General features: G+C 36.4%; 1 protein-coding gene across 1 annotated transcript in view; it reads right to left on the bottom strand.

Annotated features, from left to right (window-relative positions):
• Nucleotides 1–18,435, bottom strand: part of MSH3 (mutS homolog 3) — a 110,073-nt gene that overhangs the window by 66,187 nt on the left and 25,451 nt on the right. Inside the window, exons 9-10 of the mRNA XM_052700656.1 lie at nucleotides 6,489–6,601; nucleotides 5,191–5,305 (exon numbers count right to left, since the gene is read on the bottom strand). Of these exons, the coding sequence (XP_052556616.1) occupies nucleotides 5,191–5,305; nucleotides 6,489–6,601 (228 nt within the window). The remainder of the gene's footprint in view (nucleotides 1–5,190; nucleotides 5,306–6,488; nucleotides 6,602–18,435) is intronic.

Here is an 18,435-nt window from a genome sequence, read left to right as displayed (position 1 = left end):
GATTTTCAAGACTGGGATTACTGGCTGCAATGTTTCTACACTTCAACTAGCTGAAGCTCAGTGCGCTTCAAAGCACTGAACACAGAGCATGTCCTGTTCACTGCAAGTGTTCTCTGATGGCATTTGAAAACAATTAACTGCCCAATGGCGGGTTCAATTTACTAGTCCTTCAGAAGAAGACATGCTGAAGATGTTCTCATGACGTAAGTTTTGTATATTTTATTTTATTTTATTCAGCTTATCTGAGTTACTCCAACCCTACTATTAATCCTGCTAATTGAGAGCTTGGAGTATATGAGTATGGAGTATAATAGCCAAGATCAACTGCAGAATATGCTGAAGCAACAATTCCAGATGTCACAGGAAGAATGTGTTTTGCTTCCACCCCCTCATCTTCTTTCAGCTTAGGATCAGAACTTGATAAAAGTGTGAACAAAGAGTCTTCGTAGGGAATTAAGGGACCAAGTTACATGAGATGGAGGTAGTAAACAAATATTAAGTCAGTGCTGGTTTTACATTGAGAGTGTCAGCACAGCCCTTGTGAGAAGTTCTTGTGTGCTGCTATTTGCCATCTTCTGCACCAGCAAAAATGGCCCTTCAAAATCAGTTCATCTGGAGCACAACACAGTGGTTTCTTCTGCAAGTGAGTTATAAAGGAGTGACTCTTGAACTGTCTCGAATACTTAAACTGTTCAAAACACTCATGATAGAAATAGCTAGTTATTCTACTACTGGTGAGCAGGCAAAGGTAGGATCATGCAGCCTGGGAAGAAAGAAATGAAGAGGAAACAAAAAGCATGTTTCTATTAGAATTTATGAAACTTTTAGGGAATGTTTACTACGAAGAGATTGATATTCATAAAACAGCTTTTTGGAGTAGAATTGCACTTGATGATGACTATTAGAGGGTTAACATGATTATTTTAGGACAGTAAACTACATCCTCAGACTTTTATTCTTGCATGCTACCCGTGAAATGTGATCATTTTGGTCTTTATACATTCCAAGAAGCTTATAGGAATATGCACTTCTAAAGCTTTTCTAATTATTTTCTCCGCAGGAGACATTACATATGATTTCACAGTAAGTAACACAGCTCAAGTGAATGCATGTTATTCAGATCAGTGGTTTTCAAATACTATAATTTTGCAAATCTCTAAAAGCTTCCCAGTGAAGTTGCAAGGCACTGCTTTGGAAGTCTACTAAACAGCAGATTTTCTTTGCTCAATTACCTTTTACAGACCTCTAGAGTCTATATCTTCAAGACTTCTAAGAGTGAATATGCATTTAAACAAAAGTTGCAGGAATTTCTGTTCAGATTCGAGTAAAAAACAGCCTCTTCATTTCTCAGAAACTTTAGGTAAGAAAGACATTTACCACAGTCTAAGTAGTGAAGGACGACGAGCCCAGGTTACATTCACTGTTTAATTAACCAGACTTTTAAATTTGTTGGTGAATATTGCTACTGGGCTAGAAAGTTTGATACGAATCCCTGATGTGACAAGAGTCCAGAAATCCCTAACTAAAAACAGTAACAAAAAAAAAACAAAAATCAAGATTGGAAATACAAAACATAGTACAAGTATACATACAAGACAGCCTAGGAAGATGAGGGGAAAAAATAACCTCTGTCTCTTTTATCCTGAACTAGTTTATCCTTTTTCTCCACTGAACTCACCCCCAAGGGGTGGGTGTGCAGCCTTGCTCTTCCCAGATGACTGCTGCCTCAGAGCACTTTCCTCGAATACAGCCTCAGCTTCCTACTGGAAGAAGTCCCCCCCTGCCAATCTTCTTCTGTGCTGTCCAGGGATAAGGCACATCCTTTCCTAAGCACCTCTTCTTAGACCCAGAAACCTCCTAAAATCCTAATCCTAAATTTCAGTACTCTCTTTCTCAAAGTCTCACGCATAGCACATGAGGAAAAATAAATCTATGCAATATCTGATAAACACACAGTTTTCCAAAACATCAACATACAAAAGATATGGCAGATATATATACACAGCATCCTCAATTTCAATGATACGTCTCCTGAAAACTCAAGGAAGACCACCATTTTATGCTGAGAGAACTAATTTTGCCTTCTATCAATTTCATCTCACAAACTCCTTCCCATTCCTATTATAAATTCAAATAAATCATTTATGGTCTTGTTGAAATCCTCCTCTCTTTCCTTATTCCCCTCATAGCCACTGTAACTGTTCCATCTCCTCTTTTTCACTTCTACCTTCTATCTTCACTGCTCATCATTCTCCAAACCCACAGCTACTCCTCTACTTCAGAAAGACAGCTGGTTCTTCCTTTCCTGAATTTCTTAAGTTTATCTATCACTGGTCAAACCGTAAGGACTACCATCTCTCTTTCTTTTCCAATATGCTAGTAAGCATGTGTGTAATATAAAAATACACTGACACATTTCCCAGCAACTGCTATGCAAATGATGATTTTTTCAAACAAAACTGGGTATTCAACTCTTTGAAAATCTCTCTGAGATATGTACCAGCTTCTTGTCAAAACTAATGAAGGTGTCTCAGTATGTAAAGTATCAGAATACAGGACAAAAAAGCTTCTTTCGTTCATTGGTAAATCTATTTTTACTTGCTGCTGGAGATCCAGCACAGCCTAGCCATATCCTAGGGTCTTTCTGTGGCAGAAACATTTTTTCTCTTAATATTTGCTTTGTTGAGGAACTTAAAGCTATATTTTACATTTTTATCTGAAACCAAAACAAAATGAATTTCCCCTCAATAATTGTTAGTTGTTATAAATTTCAGCTGGAATTCTCTTGGGACAACGGTGTTTCTCAGAAGTAAATACAAAGGTATAAGGAATTTTTTGTCATTTTTCCTATCAAATAGGTCTTTTTCATCCAAATCTGTACCACATCAATAAACCGAAAACTGTCTCACAGCTCTGACTTCATGCTCACTGACTCATCAGTACATGCTCACTGACCTGAATTCTCCTAGGAATTCTAAGTTGCTTGATAGTGCAATGGAAGTATTTCTTTTCTGCTTCCTTCAGAATCACAGAAAATCCATGAATCCTTTGTTTTAAAGGTTATCTCTTTCCAGTATTTAAGTAGCATTACTAAAGTGAAGTATATGAATTTGAGTTCTTGCTCAGTATATTCGCATTCAATATACGCAAATACGTTGTGACATACTAAAAATGGCAATTAGAAGTCAGTACTGGCAAGATAGATAAAAGCTTTAGAAATAAATGCAGTAGAATCCAAGTTCCTGAGCTCAGGAAAAATGGTATCGTAAGGAATGTATTTTATTTCTTCATAGTGTATCACCAAGATACCGAACAGTTAATTGACTTAATTCAGACGTTCAAAAATTCAGATAAAATTTGTCAGAGCAACACACAGCAAGCAAATGTCAACTGTAAGATTTAGTGTTTTTCCTTCTCAGTCTATAATTATATTTGATTTTTAGATGAAACTATTATCAACGACTGTCTGGTAGATAAACCCTCACATAATGACATTCCTCATTTGCTACTGAGTTTATTTCTGTGTGAAATGTGAACTTGTATCCCTCTCCAAAGGAAAACATACATTTTGTGACTGAACATAAGGCATTGTGACAACAGTTACTCAGAAGCATGACCAGGAGAGGCACTGTCTGGGAATTCACTTTCTATTTCAGATTTTTCTTGCAAGATTTCTCCAGTTCCTGCCTCACCATACAAGCATTTTTCCAAACAACCAGCAAAAGGATAAGTGGGAACACCACAGTGCTAGAATGCCACAGATTAGAACACTCCTTGGTGGACGAAGCAAGAAGCCTTAGCAAATATCACAGGAATTGCTTTCTCATTAGGCCTTTAAGTCCAGCATACTTTGTTAATATTTTAATGGTTTTTATCAAGGGGAAGGGCAACTTCAGGAAGAAAATCCAAAATACAGAATACCAAACTACAAAAAATTTCCAAATATTTTAGAAGATATGTGAAAAATATTTAAAGATGATACAAGTCATCATTTTCTAAAAGCTGCTGATTTATTATATATATATATATATATAATGCAGGGATCCCTTAAAAACGGGGCTTGAAATTATTTGAACATCGTGCAATATGTGCATGATCTGTTACTGACATGAAATAGTTTAAAGACGGGGATCTCTGAGGAGGAGTTCAGTAGAGGGCCACGAAGATGCTCCAGGCCATCTTCTGTATGAGGAAAGGTTGAGTAATAAGGGTCTGTTCAGCCTTGGGAGGACAAAATTGAAAGGGGGTCTGATAAATGTTTATAAATGTCTAAAGAGAGGCAAATGGATGAGGCCAGGCATTTCTGGGTGATGTGTAGAGATAGGTCAAGGAGTAACAGCCTAAAACTTGAACATAGAAAGTACTGTGTTAACATGCAAAAGAATTTCTTTACAGTAAGGATGGCAGAGCACTGGAACAGGCTGCCCAGACAGGTTGTGGAGTCTCCTTCTATGGAGATATTCAAGATCTGTCTGGAAGCCTACCTGTGTCACCTGTTGTAAGGTATCTGCTTTAGCACTGGGCTTGAACTCGATGATCTTTTGCGGTCCCTTCTAATTCCTGCAATTCTGTGATTCCGTGATTTGTCACAGAGCTGGAATATGCTAAATGTCTGTTTTCTTTTTAATTGTTAGCTAGATTCAATAATTTAAACAGATGTGCTGAGTGCTGTCTAAACTTGCAACATCAGCATTTATATCTGCTTCTAGGGCTACAAAAAGAGAGTATGATTTACACACCTCTATGGAAAAATAAAACAAATCTTGCAAAGCTGAATTACAGCATAAAAAAGAGGTTTTAAAAACCTGCCAAAAAAGCACAATACTTGTTCACAGAGTAAAGCTGAGACTGAAATATAATTGCTAGTATTTACTTACAAAATTTACAGTTTCCTTCCTAGTACCTACAAGTTTTTGCTCCTTGTTCATTTTTAATAACACTTGCCTGCAGTACCTGTTCATTTACATTACTGACAGTAATGACTGTAAGAATATACTTCAAGAATATTTTCACAAAACTCCCTTTGGGAAGAAAAAAAATCATTTGATTGTTCCAGTTCTGATTAGAAACTTGTTTTTTTTTTAAAGTTTATTTAAATCATTCTGAGTGAGTTCATTTCATTTAAGGCAAGTTGTCTGATAAAAGTTACAAGATATTTCTGGTAATTGCTTTGATGGAAATGCAACTTACCTTGGATTGTAAAGCATCTTCTCCAAATTAAATTCTTTGAGGTATGCAATTACTGCTGCCAGAGCACAAATAATAGGTTTATCCAAGCTTAGTATTACAGATAGCTTTTGAGGACCTAAAAAAAAACAACAAAAAACAGTTAAATCACTGTTTACTGCCTATGCATTTTAGAAAAAGCATAATCAATTTTTCAACTTAATTGAACAGAAATCTTAATTATACATACAGTGTACTATGCTATCTATAAATCAACATAAATCATGGTTCCAAAAGAATGTACACCTTGACAATATCGCAAACAAATTATGAAATATTAAACACTGGATTCCACAGGTTTTTCCTCAGAAAAACAATTAACAGTTGGCATAATAAATTTCTAAATATACAAACTAAGAACTGAATTCTGAAATCTCCATTACTGTAGGCAACATCTACACAAATTGAAAAGAATAAAAATGCCTGATGATTCACGTGTCTCAACAAGTCTACACAATGAGGTTTCATCTTGGTAAAACAGATATTTCTATTAGATAGTTCTTCTGCATCTAGAGGGTACTCTAGTACAGAGTATGTTCAGATGTGACAATAGGAAAATTTACTCCATCAATCTCATTACAAAAGGGTACTTTTGAAGCCTTATATAATAAAGGTTTGAGAAAGAAACCTTACGAATGTCAACAAATACATTGAAGAACTGAAGAAACATTTCAGATATTGTATCATTTCCATCATTTCCATCAGTTTGCTATATATGTGGAATTTGTACTTCTCCTAACATATGTGCTCATGACATTAAAAAAAGGATGCCAACATTGATTTCTATGTAAGCAGTATTCATTTCTAAGGATTCTTCAAATTCCAAGGTTGTCCCAGTGTGCAAAAAATGAAGCAAAAGCAGCAAGAGGCTTGCATGGGATGAATAAGATGCTATCAGGAGGAACACACAGACACTGCTCAAGCTTGCTGGGCTTAGGAAAGTCAGAGGACACCTGGAATTGAAAGTGACAAAGTACATGAAGAACGGAAATAAGACAAGGGAAGACATAGGCCTGCTGCCAAATGGGCAGTGAATTTGGTGAAAAAGGATATGGAATGTTTTCTTTACTAGTAAGACTTGCCTTGCAAATTTCTAGGCCCCTGAAAGCAGTGGCAAAGTCTAGAGCAATCAAGATTTATCCTTCATGCATAGGATCAAGCTAGGGAACATTTCAATACATCGGAAGTAGCCAAGTCTATGAGTCCTCAATGTGTCCTCATGTACAAGCTAACAGGAATGCATCAAAGATGTTCTGACATACCTGTGATATCAGGCACCTCTTTTGCATAAAAATCAGTAACCAATTGGAAAGCATGACTGTATTCAAAATGGTAGTTTTCTATCCTTTCTATCCTAATTCTGTCATCTCGTAACCTGCAAAGAAAAGAATAACTGAATGACTTCCAGTATTTATGCTCTCTTCAAAAAGAAAGCCTTGGTAGGTTACAAAAAGGTGGACTTTATTTCTTCTTCCAATTGAGAATGGATAAAGACTGGAGAGATCAGCTGCACAGATGGATTGGGAACTTTTAAAAGAGATCTTAATGCTTTAAGCTTTTCTTTTTTCCACTGCAAAAGAAGAAATGTATAAAGGAATGAACATCACCAAAAAAAAGATAAAAAACCAGCAACATAAAACTTGCCCAAAATAGACTTAAAGAGGTCATCAAGTTTCCCTGCAAGGCAAATATATTTTCATAAATTATAACAAATATTGGCTTTATCTGTTCTTGAAATCTTATGATGATTAAGCAATTAAGTCACGCATGTTATATATCACATCATTTAATTACGCTTTATTTGTGAAGGCATTCTTCTCTGACATGTAACATTATAACATTAAGCTTTCGCGCTTTTTCTTATATGCAGCAGAAAAAGCATTGCTCTCATTTATTTTCTAACTATCTGAAGATTCTTATCTTGTGTGCAAATTAAAGATTTCATTCAACCTTTTTGCAGAGGTCACAAGCTCAGCATTCCCATGGTTCTCTCTCGCTCTGTTGCATTTGATCAGTATATTTGAAGTTTTCAAAAGATGGATATGCAATTCTTAGCATACAGAGAGAAAGGAAAAACAAAAAGCAGTTTAGCTTAAATTCTGACTTCCAATCAGCTTGAAATCTGTTTAACACATTTTTGCAAAACTGCCCCTTGGCGTTATGACCACTGCATCATACTTCCAAGGCCATAATTGTTGCATATATTCTCCAGCTTGCCCTGCAAAAATTACCATCTTTTATACTACTCATATAGGTTGTCAAGGATGTTAAAAATAATAGTCTAGACCTTCCAACATGTTCCTCCCAGTTTAACAGCATCAGCAAATGTATCAAATTTAGCATTCCAACACTGAGTCATTTAAATGAGTTCTGCTCAATGAATCTTCCTTGCTGACAGCAAACAGAGAACTACACCTGCAGAGGATTCCAGCCAGTTTTGACACCCATGAGAAATTATTCCTTTTTTTTTTTTTTTATTTCCTGTGACCGCTGCTTCCCCCAGCCTACTAATGTAAGATGGTGGAAAAACCTTTAATTATTACAACATGTATAAGATAACAGTTGTTCAGTACCTGGATCAAGAGATCTGAGAGGCCAAAATCTGAGTCAATGAAAATTGCATGTTTTGTGTTTACACACACAGCTTTTTTACACTGGGTGCTTTTATGAACTGCTAACTGAAATTGAAATTGAATGCCACAATGTCAGCTAAATGTATATAGCTGATAAATAAAAGCTTAAAATAAACCATAAAGCCAAAAAAACCCTTGCAATTTCTGAGCATAATCATACATACACAGCACATCCACCAATGCACTGAAGTAGTAACTAGTAGAAAGTGCCAGTAAAAGATGCATATAAAACAAACCTACTTGGAATCAGAGTATCCAAGCTCCGGTTTCATATTATAATATGACATGAATTAACCTAGCACTCCTAGTACACTGGAATTATGCCAATCAGAGGGATGTGTAGGTGTTACATGAAGGAAATAAATCAATACTCTTCTCACAGAGCTTTTCAACTTACAAGAAAAAGGACGGTTTTCTGCATTATATACTCCCATGTGAAAGGATTAATACATCACTGAGGCTCAGTTCTTAAAAATTAGAGTTATTTTCCTATAGCATGTGTCAGACAGTCTTAGATTTTTCTCAGCACATCCTAGATGATCCCTTGCTTATTTGAAGTGCTTTAGTTTAGCTGACATGCAATTAGTTTTCAATCTTTAGACCCACCAGAACTCTCTTTGCTCCATCCCTATTCAAAATGTGTAAACATTTTTAAAGCAACTGGATTTCTATGAAAGACAATTAGTCTGTTTCTCAACCTCTGGTAGTACCTAGCCATTTTCTTCCTTGTATCGTTCACTTGCTCCAGCCTTCACTAACAATCTACTTCAATACATCCATTTTACTAAATGAGTAAGTGTACTCAATACAACACTTTACAAGAACACCACTTTAGTATTATGCTTCTTAAAATGTGTTAGATCCTATCCACAGCTTAGCAGAGTACAAGTCTCTCAATCAATTCTGTGAGAGAGGAGATCTTTTCCTTTGACTGTGGGTGAGCAGAGACTTAAAGAAATTCTTGTAAAACAAGATTTTATTTTTCATAAGTACTTAGTATGCTCTCATAACACTGCCTTTGGAAAAACAACACAAGGCCTGCAGAGATAATTTTTCAGAACTGAAGTCAAACTGAGATGTTTTGGAGAGTAGTTCATTGGATGATTCACACCACCTGCCTGTTTTTAAAGAGTTAAAAATGGTCATTATCTGTAATGCAATTGTAATTATCTTTCATTGCATTACCAAACTTATCCAATTCTATAAACTCCAGCTTGACTGACTTTTACTTGTTAGATTGACTGTAATAATTTTGTTCATCAGCTGTATTTAAAGGAAACTGTCCAAATTAGAATTAGACCATTCAGTTATTTGTAAAGACCTTCATGTATTTTAGTGTTTCTATTCCAGATACAAGCATTGTGAAACAAATAGCAGACACTCCATCTATCTTAAAGTATATGATACTTTGGCTAAAGTAAAAAAAAAAAACAAAAAAAACTGTAAGATTATCCATTTCTATTAAACATATGGAAAAACCTCAATTTTTATGAAAACAAAATTTGCCACAGAAAGTTTTTGTGTCTGTCCTTCACTTAGCCACATGATCACCCACAGTTTTTGTGATTGCAGCCAGAATATGTTCTTGCTTTATCTCTCCAGCTACCAATGCCTATTTCAATCAGAAGTCAATTTTCTATCAGCTTCTATAAAGATCATTCTTGTCAGAACATCTGCAACAAATTGCTTTTAAAAATTCATACGACATTTTATTGATAGCCTTTGCAGTACTTCTCAGAAGAAACATTCCTTGTAGTTCTACAACACTGAAATTCTCAGCGACCTTCTACACTCCTTAAATAAACATTTCTGAAATGAACCTGTTTCAGAATTTCAAATCATCAAGTGAAGTTGTGAAGGAATCCATAGTGCCCCTTACCAAACTCCCTGCTCACAAAACTGCACTGGGATCTTATGCAGAACTGTCTTTACTGACCACATAGGTTATGGAAGTTGTCTGAAGAGGTGATCATCAGCCACTGTTAAGTGCATGAAATCAACATGCTGACAGGTAAATTTGTAATGAGTGGGATTCTAACAAATACACACACACACACACTTTTCCATATAAAAGGCAAAAGCTCACCACAGCATTCTCAGTAAAATAGAAGGCACTTCATTACTGCGTACAATTCAAAATTAAACATGCATACGCATTAAACTTTGCATAAAGTATGCAAAGACTAAGTTTTTATAAAGAAGGAAGGCCTCCCTAGGGAAAAGTAAGAAACCCACGAGACTTCTACCCTGTAACTACTACCTTGCCATACCCATTCCTCTTAGGGAGCATTTAAATACTGGGAAGTTGTATATCCATGTATATCCATACATCAGAATTCAAGTTTACAAAAGATACTGAATTTTGGAGGACAGATATTTTTATTACTAATGCTAACCACAGACTTAGAAATAGTCTGCTACGTAAATTTTCTCACACATTTTCATTCAAACTGCCCTTTGTGCTTCTCTTAATCCATTCTGCTAGCATCACCAGTGTGCCACTCTATGGAAAATATGCCTACTCCACACAGAAGAGCAAGGTAACCTGAGTGTCTTAATCCCTTTAGATACCCAGTATTCAGTATGACTTCTTATTAGCATGCTGAGCAGAAATGATATTTGCTTTATGTTTCATTGCAGCATTGCCTTTGTTAGGCAATTTGTTTCTAGCTTAGGGGCTGTAGCTTTGAACTTTTCTATAAGAATAGGAGAACAATCATCCTTCCTTTTTTGGTCAGTCTTGGCATGGAGCTCCAGTAGCTTTTCTGGCAACATCTCAATGACATTTCCAGGCAGCTGTTCTTTTGGCACCATCTGCATACATTTTTAGAAGCACAGCTTTTTTTCCTGCCACAGTAAAGCACTTTCCCATATTTGCTCTCAGCAACCTTCAGCCACCAGACAGTACTGCTGCAAGGATACTGGCCACACAAAGACCTACTCTGAACATCTGCCCGTCTCAAAATGATATAAACCACTGATGCCAGTAATAACCAAACAACAATTATCATGTGTGTGCATCCATATACTACTTTCCACTATACATACATACATTTCACCCCATATCCTGTACAAACATCCTGTCCCAAAGCCGTCACTATCTCAGTAAGCAAATCTGACATGCACACATTTGCACATACATGCACACATTTGTAAATACAAACATAAAGAGAAAGCTTGCGGGAAATTCCTTGCTTGTCTTTTACTGTCTATCAAAATATCAACAGCTGCCAATATATGCATCTTGACTTCCTTTTAGTTACCTTAGCAAAATTATGGCCGAGCAGAAACTCCAACATAACTGCAGTTAAATGCAGTTTGTATTTCAAATTGCAGTTTGCAATCAACTAAAAAAAAAAAAAAAAAAAAAAAAAAAAGGGGAAGAAAATTTTCTTTTAGCTTTAGGAAGTTGGAGACAGGTGCTGTCTGATAACAGATAGGCTATCAGAAAAGCAAAGGCTATTTGGGGTAGGCATTGTATGATTCTCTATGCCTTCAATGAAAACAAAATTAGGTACTACAGAATAAAATACAAACACAGATAGGGCTCCAGAAACTACTGTGTCAACACATGGACACAGACAAGCTGCCTCTTCCAGTCTCCTTCCATTTGCCTATCTGAAGAGTGGTATGAGATGCATTGTACTTTGTTCATGGAAATCTGGAATAAAAGATCAAGAACTATTAGGAGAATATTTCTAAGCACATGCAATGCAAGATAAAAAAAAAAGCCAGCAAGGATTTATCAAGAAAAAGAAAATTCGCTCAGATTAATTTAATTTTCTTCAACAGCAGAGTAACAGATTCAGCAGAGAGAGGAGAGACTCTGGGACACTAACTTTTTACAAGGGTAGATAGTGATAGAACAAGGAGGAATAGCTTTAAACTAAAAATGGGGAGATTTAAGTTAAATGTTAGGGAGAAATTCTTTACTCAGAGGGTGGTGAAGCCCTGGCACAGGCTGCCCAGAGCAGCTGTGAATGCCCCATCCCCGGAGGTGTTCAGGGCCAGGTTGGATGAGGCCCTGTTCTAATCTGATCTTCGGATGGATGGCAGCCATTCCCATAGCGTGGGTTGGAACTGAATTTAAGGGCTGGTCCCTTCCAACCTAACCTGTTAGTTAACACTGTTCCACGAAATATTCTGATAGCCAATTTACAGAAGATTGATTTATATGAAAACATTTTTACAGAGTGTGCACAAAACTGGTTGGAGAATAGAATACCCAGAAAAGTACCAGGATCTCACCACCAAAACATATTTTAGAAAGACCCATGTAGCTTAATGGCACAACATTATGGTAGCATTCAGTATTTCAGTTATCCAAAAAAAAAAAAATCACACAAAGGACAACTCCAGTTGAAATTATATGAGGCTGATGTGACTGCAAAGAAAGTTAGAAAACCAGACTTCAACTCAAAGTGCTCTGACATGCTGGTGCAATTACCTATAATATGTGAGTTCTCTCAAACACACAGAACTGTGAAAAAACATATGCACAAGTAGAACGTGGAATGAGTGTGCAGAAGCTCTAACTTCTAATGCAGGAGTTCTGTTCATTAAACATCCAGAGCATATGTAGTTTACTTGTACAATGACAGCACTGAGTGGTTCCTATCCAGTGAATTTTAAGTCATCTGCAGTGTCTTATGCATTGTTTGCTGCACTGTTACCCCCCATCTGTGATTTCCATTGTGATAGTTTGTTCCCAGAATCACCACTGACATGGTTCCTTTTTTCAAGACTAAACCAACCTGTTAAAGAAATCCTCTCTTTTGTGTGAACTTCCAATAAACAAAAAATTCCTAAAGCAACATCAACTGCAAAAACAAAACAAAACCAAAATATAGGAACACGTTTCTAACACTAACAAATATTCATTCAGACACAACCCACTATGAAAAATGTCTCTCTGAATCAAAGTGCAAGCAAGGACAGAGTGAAGACGTGCATCCAATCCATTGCTACAGATAGCTTGGGCTGACCCCTGAGTCTTGACTCACTTTTCTGAACACCATTTCCCAGCCTTGATTAACAGATCACTGTTTCTGCCCTGAATTTTCTGTAATCAGTTACATAAATTCAAGGGTTGGAACTTTCCAATAGAACCGGCACATTTCTTTTTCAAAAAGATGATTTCATTGTGATACCTTTCTGTCACAGAACAGTTAAACAGATTTCAGATGTATGCTATACTGCTCTCCTAGAAAATCTTGGGGAAGAGAAGACTCTGGGATGGATCAACCGCAGTTACAGCCTGAACTCCCTTGAGTAGCACAATTTGGAGATGTGCAGGATGATGGCATGTTATAAGCAATACAGCAACACCAAGAACAGAACAACTATAATTGTTTTTAACTGAAACCACCACAAGAAGCTGAGTGCCAAAGTTCTCATGGATGTGATATATGCTAGAAACATGAAGAGAACTGGTGTTCTTGGAGAAGCACGGCAGAAGTGATGTTTAGGGAAAAAAGATTTAATTCAGAGAAGCAACCCCAGGGGTGAAGAGTCTCACCCACACAAACACTTGTAAGAAAAACCAGAAATGTAATCCAGGAACTTATACCAATATTTTAATCTCTTTATATATTTCTCCTGGAAGCCAACTGTAATTAATGCTGAAATATTTGCTTTTACAAAGATGATAAGTCTCCTGCAAAACACTGTTACAAAAGCTCATGTAAAAAAAGGCTTAAGATAATTTTATAATTGACCAGAAAATCGATCGCATTTTAATACTAATTAATACTATTTTCAATTATCATGTAACACAGTAATAAATGACTCTCAGGACTTCCCAAAAATCGTCAAGCGTTTTTTTGGTGTGTGTGTGTTTTGTAGTTGTTTTTTGTTTATATGTTTTTAAATAAAAGGGACTTGTCAGGAACTGTACACACCAACAGAAAATAGGATGGCAAACAGAAAAACTGAGTACTGCATTACATATTCTGTATCACATCTTTTCCTTAGATAGTTAAAAAGATTTGAAGTGCTTCATAACTTCAGCAATAAATTAAATAATAGGAAGAGAGTGACTACAACTGAAAGACACCAAGAAACACTGGCCAGGAAAATAGAAAGAAAAGATAATTTAATTACCTCAGAATAAAATGAATTTTGAAACTCATATACAAATGATTACAATGAATTAGGGACTATCACCTTGTCCAAAGAGTAGCATTTCTAATATCCCCCTCACAATCCTACACCTCCTTCACAGTGTTATACACCACTGTAAAATAGATGTACTACTCTGCTTCTTAAGGTCGTGTTACCAGGTCATGCTTGTGTTACTTGACAGGAATACTAAACTCTTCCAATCTGAACAGCAGAAATTTTTGAGCACAAAGCATTTCAGTTTCCCTTCTAAGCCTTCTAAAAAGGTTTCTCACCTATCAGATCTTGTGGTGAAGTCATAACCATTGTGCTTCTGTCAAAGCACTACCTACTACCACTAAAACTCACCACTATAACCTCATTCTAGGAACAGGCCGATGGAGGAAAGCTTGGTAGAACATGTCTTATTCAAAGATCAGTCTTCCCTAGGAACAACTAAATTCACTTTGAACAAAGTCAGTTCAACGTTTAGCAAAGTTTCTCATACACCTTACTAATCTCTCGTCTCCTACACCATGTCTGAGCAAAAATCTCTCAGGCATTCTTAGTTTAACATATTTGAAATATCACTGACCCGTGAGCATTTAAAATTATTTGGAACCTACACACACATAAGTAAAATATTTAGCAGTTTGTCCAAGAAAGGTAACGTTATTTAAATAATCATGAATTAAAAGCAGTTGGCTACAAGACAAAATATTTCTGGAAAGATTCTTGAATCCAATCTAATCACAGGATTAAAGAGAACTCTGGGCTGAATACTGTAGAACATATCAGCTGCAGAACATCTGCAATGGTGCTAAGGAGAACTGCTGAAGCACAAACAGTGCCTATGCTCAGGATATGAATAAAAGCATATCCTATTGCAATGATAGAGAACATAAATGGGAATTTGAATGGAAGTCATCATCTGCTTATGAAACACCTTTTCCAAAAATTACATAAGAATTAATGGAGACGTTGACAGAGTCCATCCATGTATCTGTTATAAATCATTTCGAACTAACCTCCCACACTTCTACTACAACTCTACCTGCCAAGAACTGTCAAAAACATAAATCTTGTTCTTCGATCAGCATGAGAATTGTGGTGGAAATATAATAGGAGCACTAAACATGTAACAAAAACCATGCCAAAAAAGTAAATTGCTTCTGCAAGCATAAAGGCCATATTCAGATTTTCCCCTCATTAGTGTATTGATACCAGTTAGGTTAAGAGCTAGGTTCTGTTCAGTCTCTTACACATCTTCCTATGCTCTGCAGAAATAGTACACTTGCTGCTTGGATTTCAACTTTGTATAAGCAAAGTTCGTAATCTTCTATAATAAAGAAATACATACATGCTAATAGCAAAGCAAAAGAGAACTATTACAAGAAGACAGTCTATCTGTTTTGTTTGGCTGTACTGGTGTATTGCGCTGATAGAAACGTGGAGGTCCCCCAGGGACAGCCTGAAGCAGGGCGAAGGCCAGGGAGCAGATGGCTGTACTTTCCATGCAGATGTCATGTGGGAATGGAAGAGCTGAACTGCCTCCAGGAAGAATTCATCTATGCCTTGTTTGCATTACATAAAGTAATATGCTGACCCCTATCTGGAAACCGATCAGCAGTCAAAATTAGCTACGTGTAACTAATTTGGCACTCTGCTCCATCACTTTGTGTTCACAGCTGGAGAAATCCTGATACACCGAAGAAACAAGTAGAAACTGGAAATTTTCTTTTTTCAGTTTACTAGAAGTGCAGATTACAGTTCAGACCAGAAACAAGTGCCTAAAATTTCTCGCATGCATTCTTCAGCCATGTGCTGCCAGGAGAGACTTAACTTGTTCTCAAATGTCACCCAGTAATACACTTCCAAAGATGTGTATTTCTTTTAAGAAAAAAAAAAGAGGAGTGCTGAATCCTCTTGACTCCTTGCATGACACTGTAGGATTACAAGCAAACTAAAAGAAATTAAACAGAAAAAGTGAAAAAAAAAAAAAATGCAGTCCATAACATCTCACTTGAATTTACATTTGAAAAGAAAGTATACATTACTGCTTCCAAATTAAGCTGACAAGTCGTTATATCTGGCACAGACATGGACTCATGGTCTCATGACTCATGGTCTAAACCACCATTATTCTAAGAAGCTATAACAAAAAGGAGAAAAATAAACCAAACTATCTGTTTTCAAGATGTACATCATTTTATCCAGATATTTTTTGCACAAGATTTTATATTCTCAGTTATTTTTTCATTATTAACTATTTGCAAAATAAATATCTGATTTATATCCAGATTTGAAACTTCTGAGTAGCTATTCCCTTAGGTATTATCTATCCTTAAAACAGGTGGGAAATATATTCAGCCAAGCTGCAAGACAAAAAAGCACACAAATAAAACAGTGTATACACAGCACACAAATACACAGTGTATACGCATATACAGAGTGCGTATCAGTCATTAAATAGGTCTGCAGAAACCAACAGTAAGGACATGGCTAGACTATGCTGTGCCAACTGTAATTGAGCTAGCAGAAGTAAATGAATAATACTAAGCACAATGCTTCATAACTGCAGGTATTTTCTGGTGCTTATTCACCTATGTCTTTTGTTCTTGTTCTTCTTGTTTTTTTTTTTTCTATGCAGGTTAAGACACTAAGGGACTTTGGTACGTATTATGTGCAAAGAGAAAGCAAGCAAACATACCAAGATAAGGTAATTTTAGTACAATAAGGTCAGATCACTCTTTTGGCAGTGAAGACCAACTCATACTGGGCTACACTGGGCCCAAGTATGATGAAATAAAGAGAAATAAGTATTTCACTTTTTTTTTTTTTTTTTTTTTTTTTTTAAATTTGTAAGACCTACCAGTTTGGACCTCCAGTATATGGCATACATCAATAAACTGATGAAATACAGAGGGGCAGCTCTAACGTCATTAGTGAGCTAATCAAATGAAGACAGATTAAATAAACTGGGCCTACTTGATAGGGAGAAAAATAAGGCGGCAACTTCTACCTAAAAGGCATATAAAAAATCCTGGAACAGAAATGTGTTAGAGGCACACAGTGAAAGGACAAAACCAGACGGCCACAAGTTGCAATGTATTCAAAATACTGCTTGGACTTGAGAAAAAAAATCTTCCCCACAAAACCAGTTAAGCAAGGTAAAAGCTGGTAAAGACACTCTGGGGATTCTGCCATTCCTGAGGATTTTCCAAGCTGGGCTAAACTATGTGTGACCTGATCTAACACTGAATACAACCCCGCCTTGAGCACAAGGTTAAATAAAATTACCTCCAGAAATCCTATCCAAGCCACTTTTTCCCAGGATTCAAAGAAATAAATGATTCAACCAAACTGTGAAAGCTATTAAATGCAATATAAGTCAGACACAGCTTACCTCCACAAATTAGAACAAGGACGTATGGGCTAGCCAAGCAGCGTTTCTTACTTGACACCATTTACTAAGCTGCTTGCTCTGTGCTGTAGGAAAGAGATGAGCTCAGAAATGAGCAGAGGCTGGAATAATTATGGTTCTAGAGTTGGACTGTGACTACACTGTGATCTTACACAGCATCTACTTGTATAAATTCCTTCTCACATATCTGAGAGACTCAATTAAGGTTCTGAGCTGTGGATGCTCTTTGGAAAAGAGACTCATTTTCCATGCAGAAATTCTCTTTGTAGTATCCTGACTTAGAGAACTTCGATTATCCAGTAACTAGGTGAGGAAGAGATATGTATTCCCACTTGCTCTGGGATAACGTCACACAGAACAGGACAGGGCATTCAATTTAAGCTGATTATTTAACCATATTTCCCTACTGAGAGTGTGGCACAAAGTCACTTATATTTTGATTTCTGGCATGCATAGCTAGCTATTCACGTTTCATTTTCCTCTCATGCCTTTGACAGCACCATTTGAACTGACTCCAACTGAAAGGATATGACAGATTATGTAACTATTCAATCTACCATGTTTTTCTTATTTTTTTTTCCCCCTCTCTATTTGGAAGATCAATGTTTGGAATATCTAACATATTCAAGTTCCATCCATTCCATTCAAGTTCCAGTACAGAAATAAAAATATTATGCTATAAAAAGATCATGCAGCTCTCAACATTTGTAACTGCAGATGTAATTACAGATCATAAATAAAATATTCAGCATCTCCACCTGCAAATGAAACCCACAGTGTTTTGAAGAAGCTTCAATAATGAAAACGTATGTTACTACAAAGTTTGCCACTGTAGATGGTCTATACCTTCTAAGCCATATCTTCCTTTCAAGGAAAGATCCAGCTGTGGTGCTTCTACAGCACTTTTAGCAACCAGCTCACGAAAAGAGAACTAGAGTAACAAATGATTCCATTAAGGCCCCTTGTGTACTTGGAATGAACACTGTAAACTTAAAGGACAAAACACATTCAACCCATGCAGTAAAGACCTGTATGTTTTTGGATGTTAACATA

The sequence above is a fragment of the Tympanuchus pallidicinctus genome, unplaced genomic scaffold (assembly GCF_026119805.1).
Source record: "Tympanuchus pallidicinctus isolate F22 unplaced genomic scaffold, pur_lepc_1.0 scaffold4, whole genome shotgun sequence".
Taxonomy (NCBI): Eukaryota; Metazoa; Chordata; class Aves; order Galliformes; family Phasianidae; genus Tympanuchus; species Tympanuchus pallidicinctus.
This window is presented reverse-complemented; position numbering and strand designations above follow the sequence as displayed.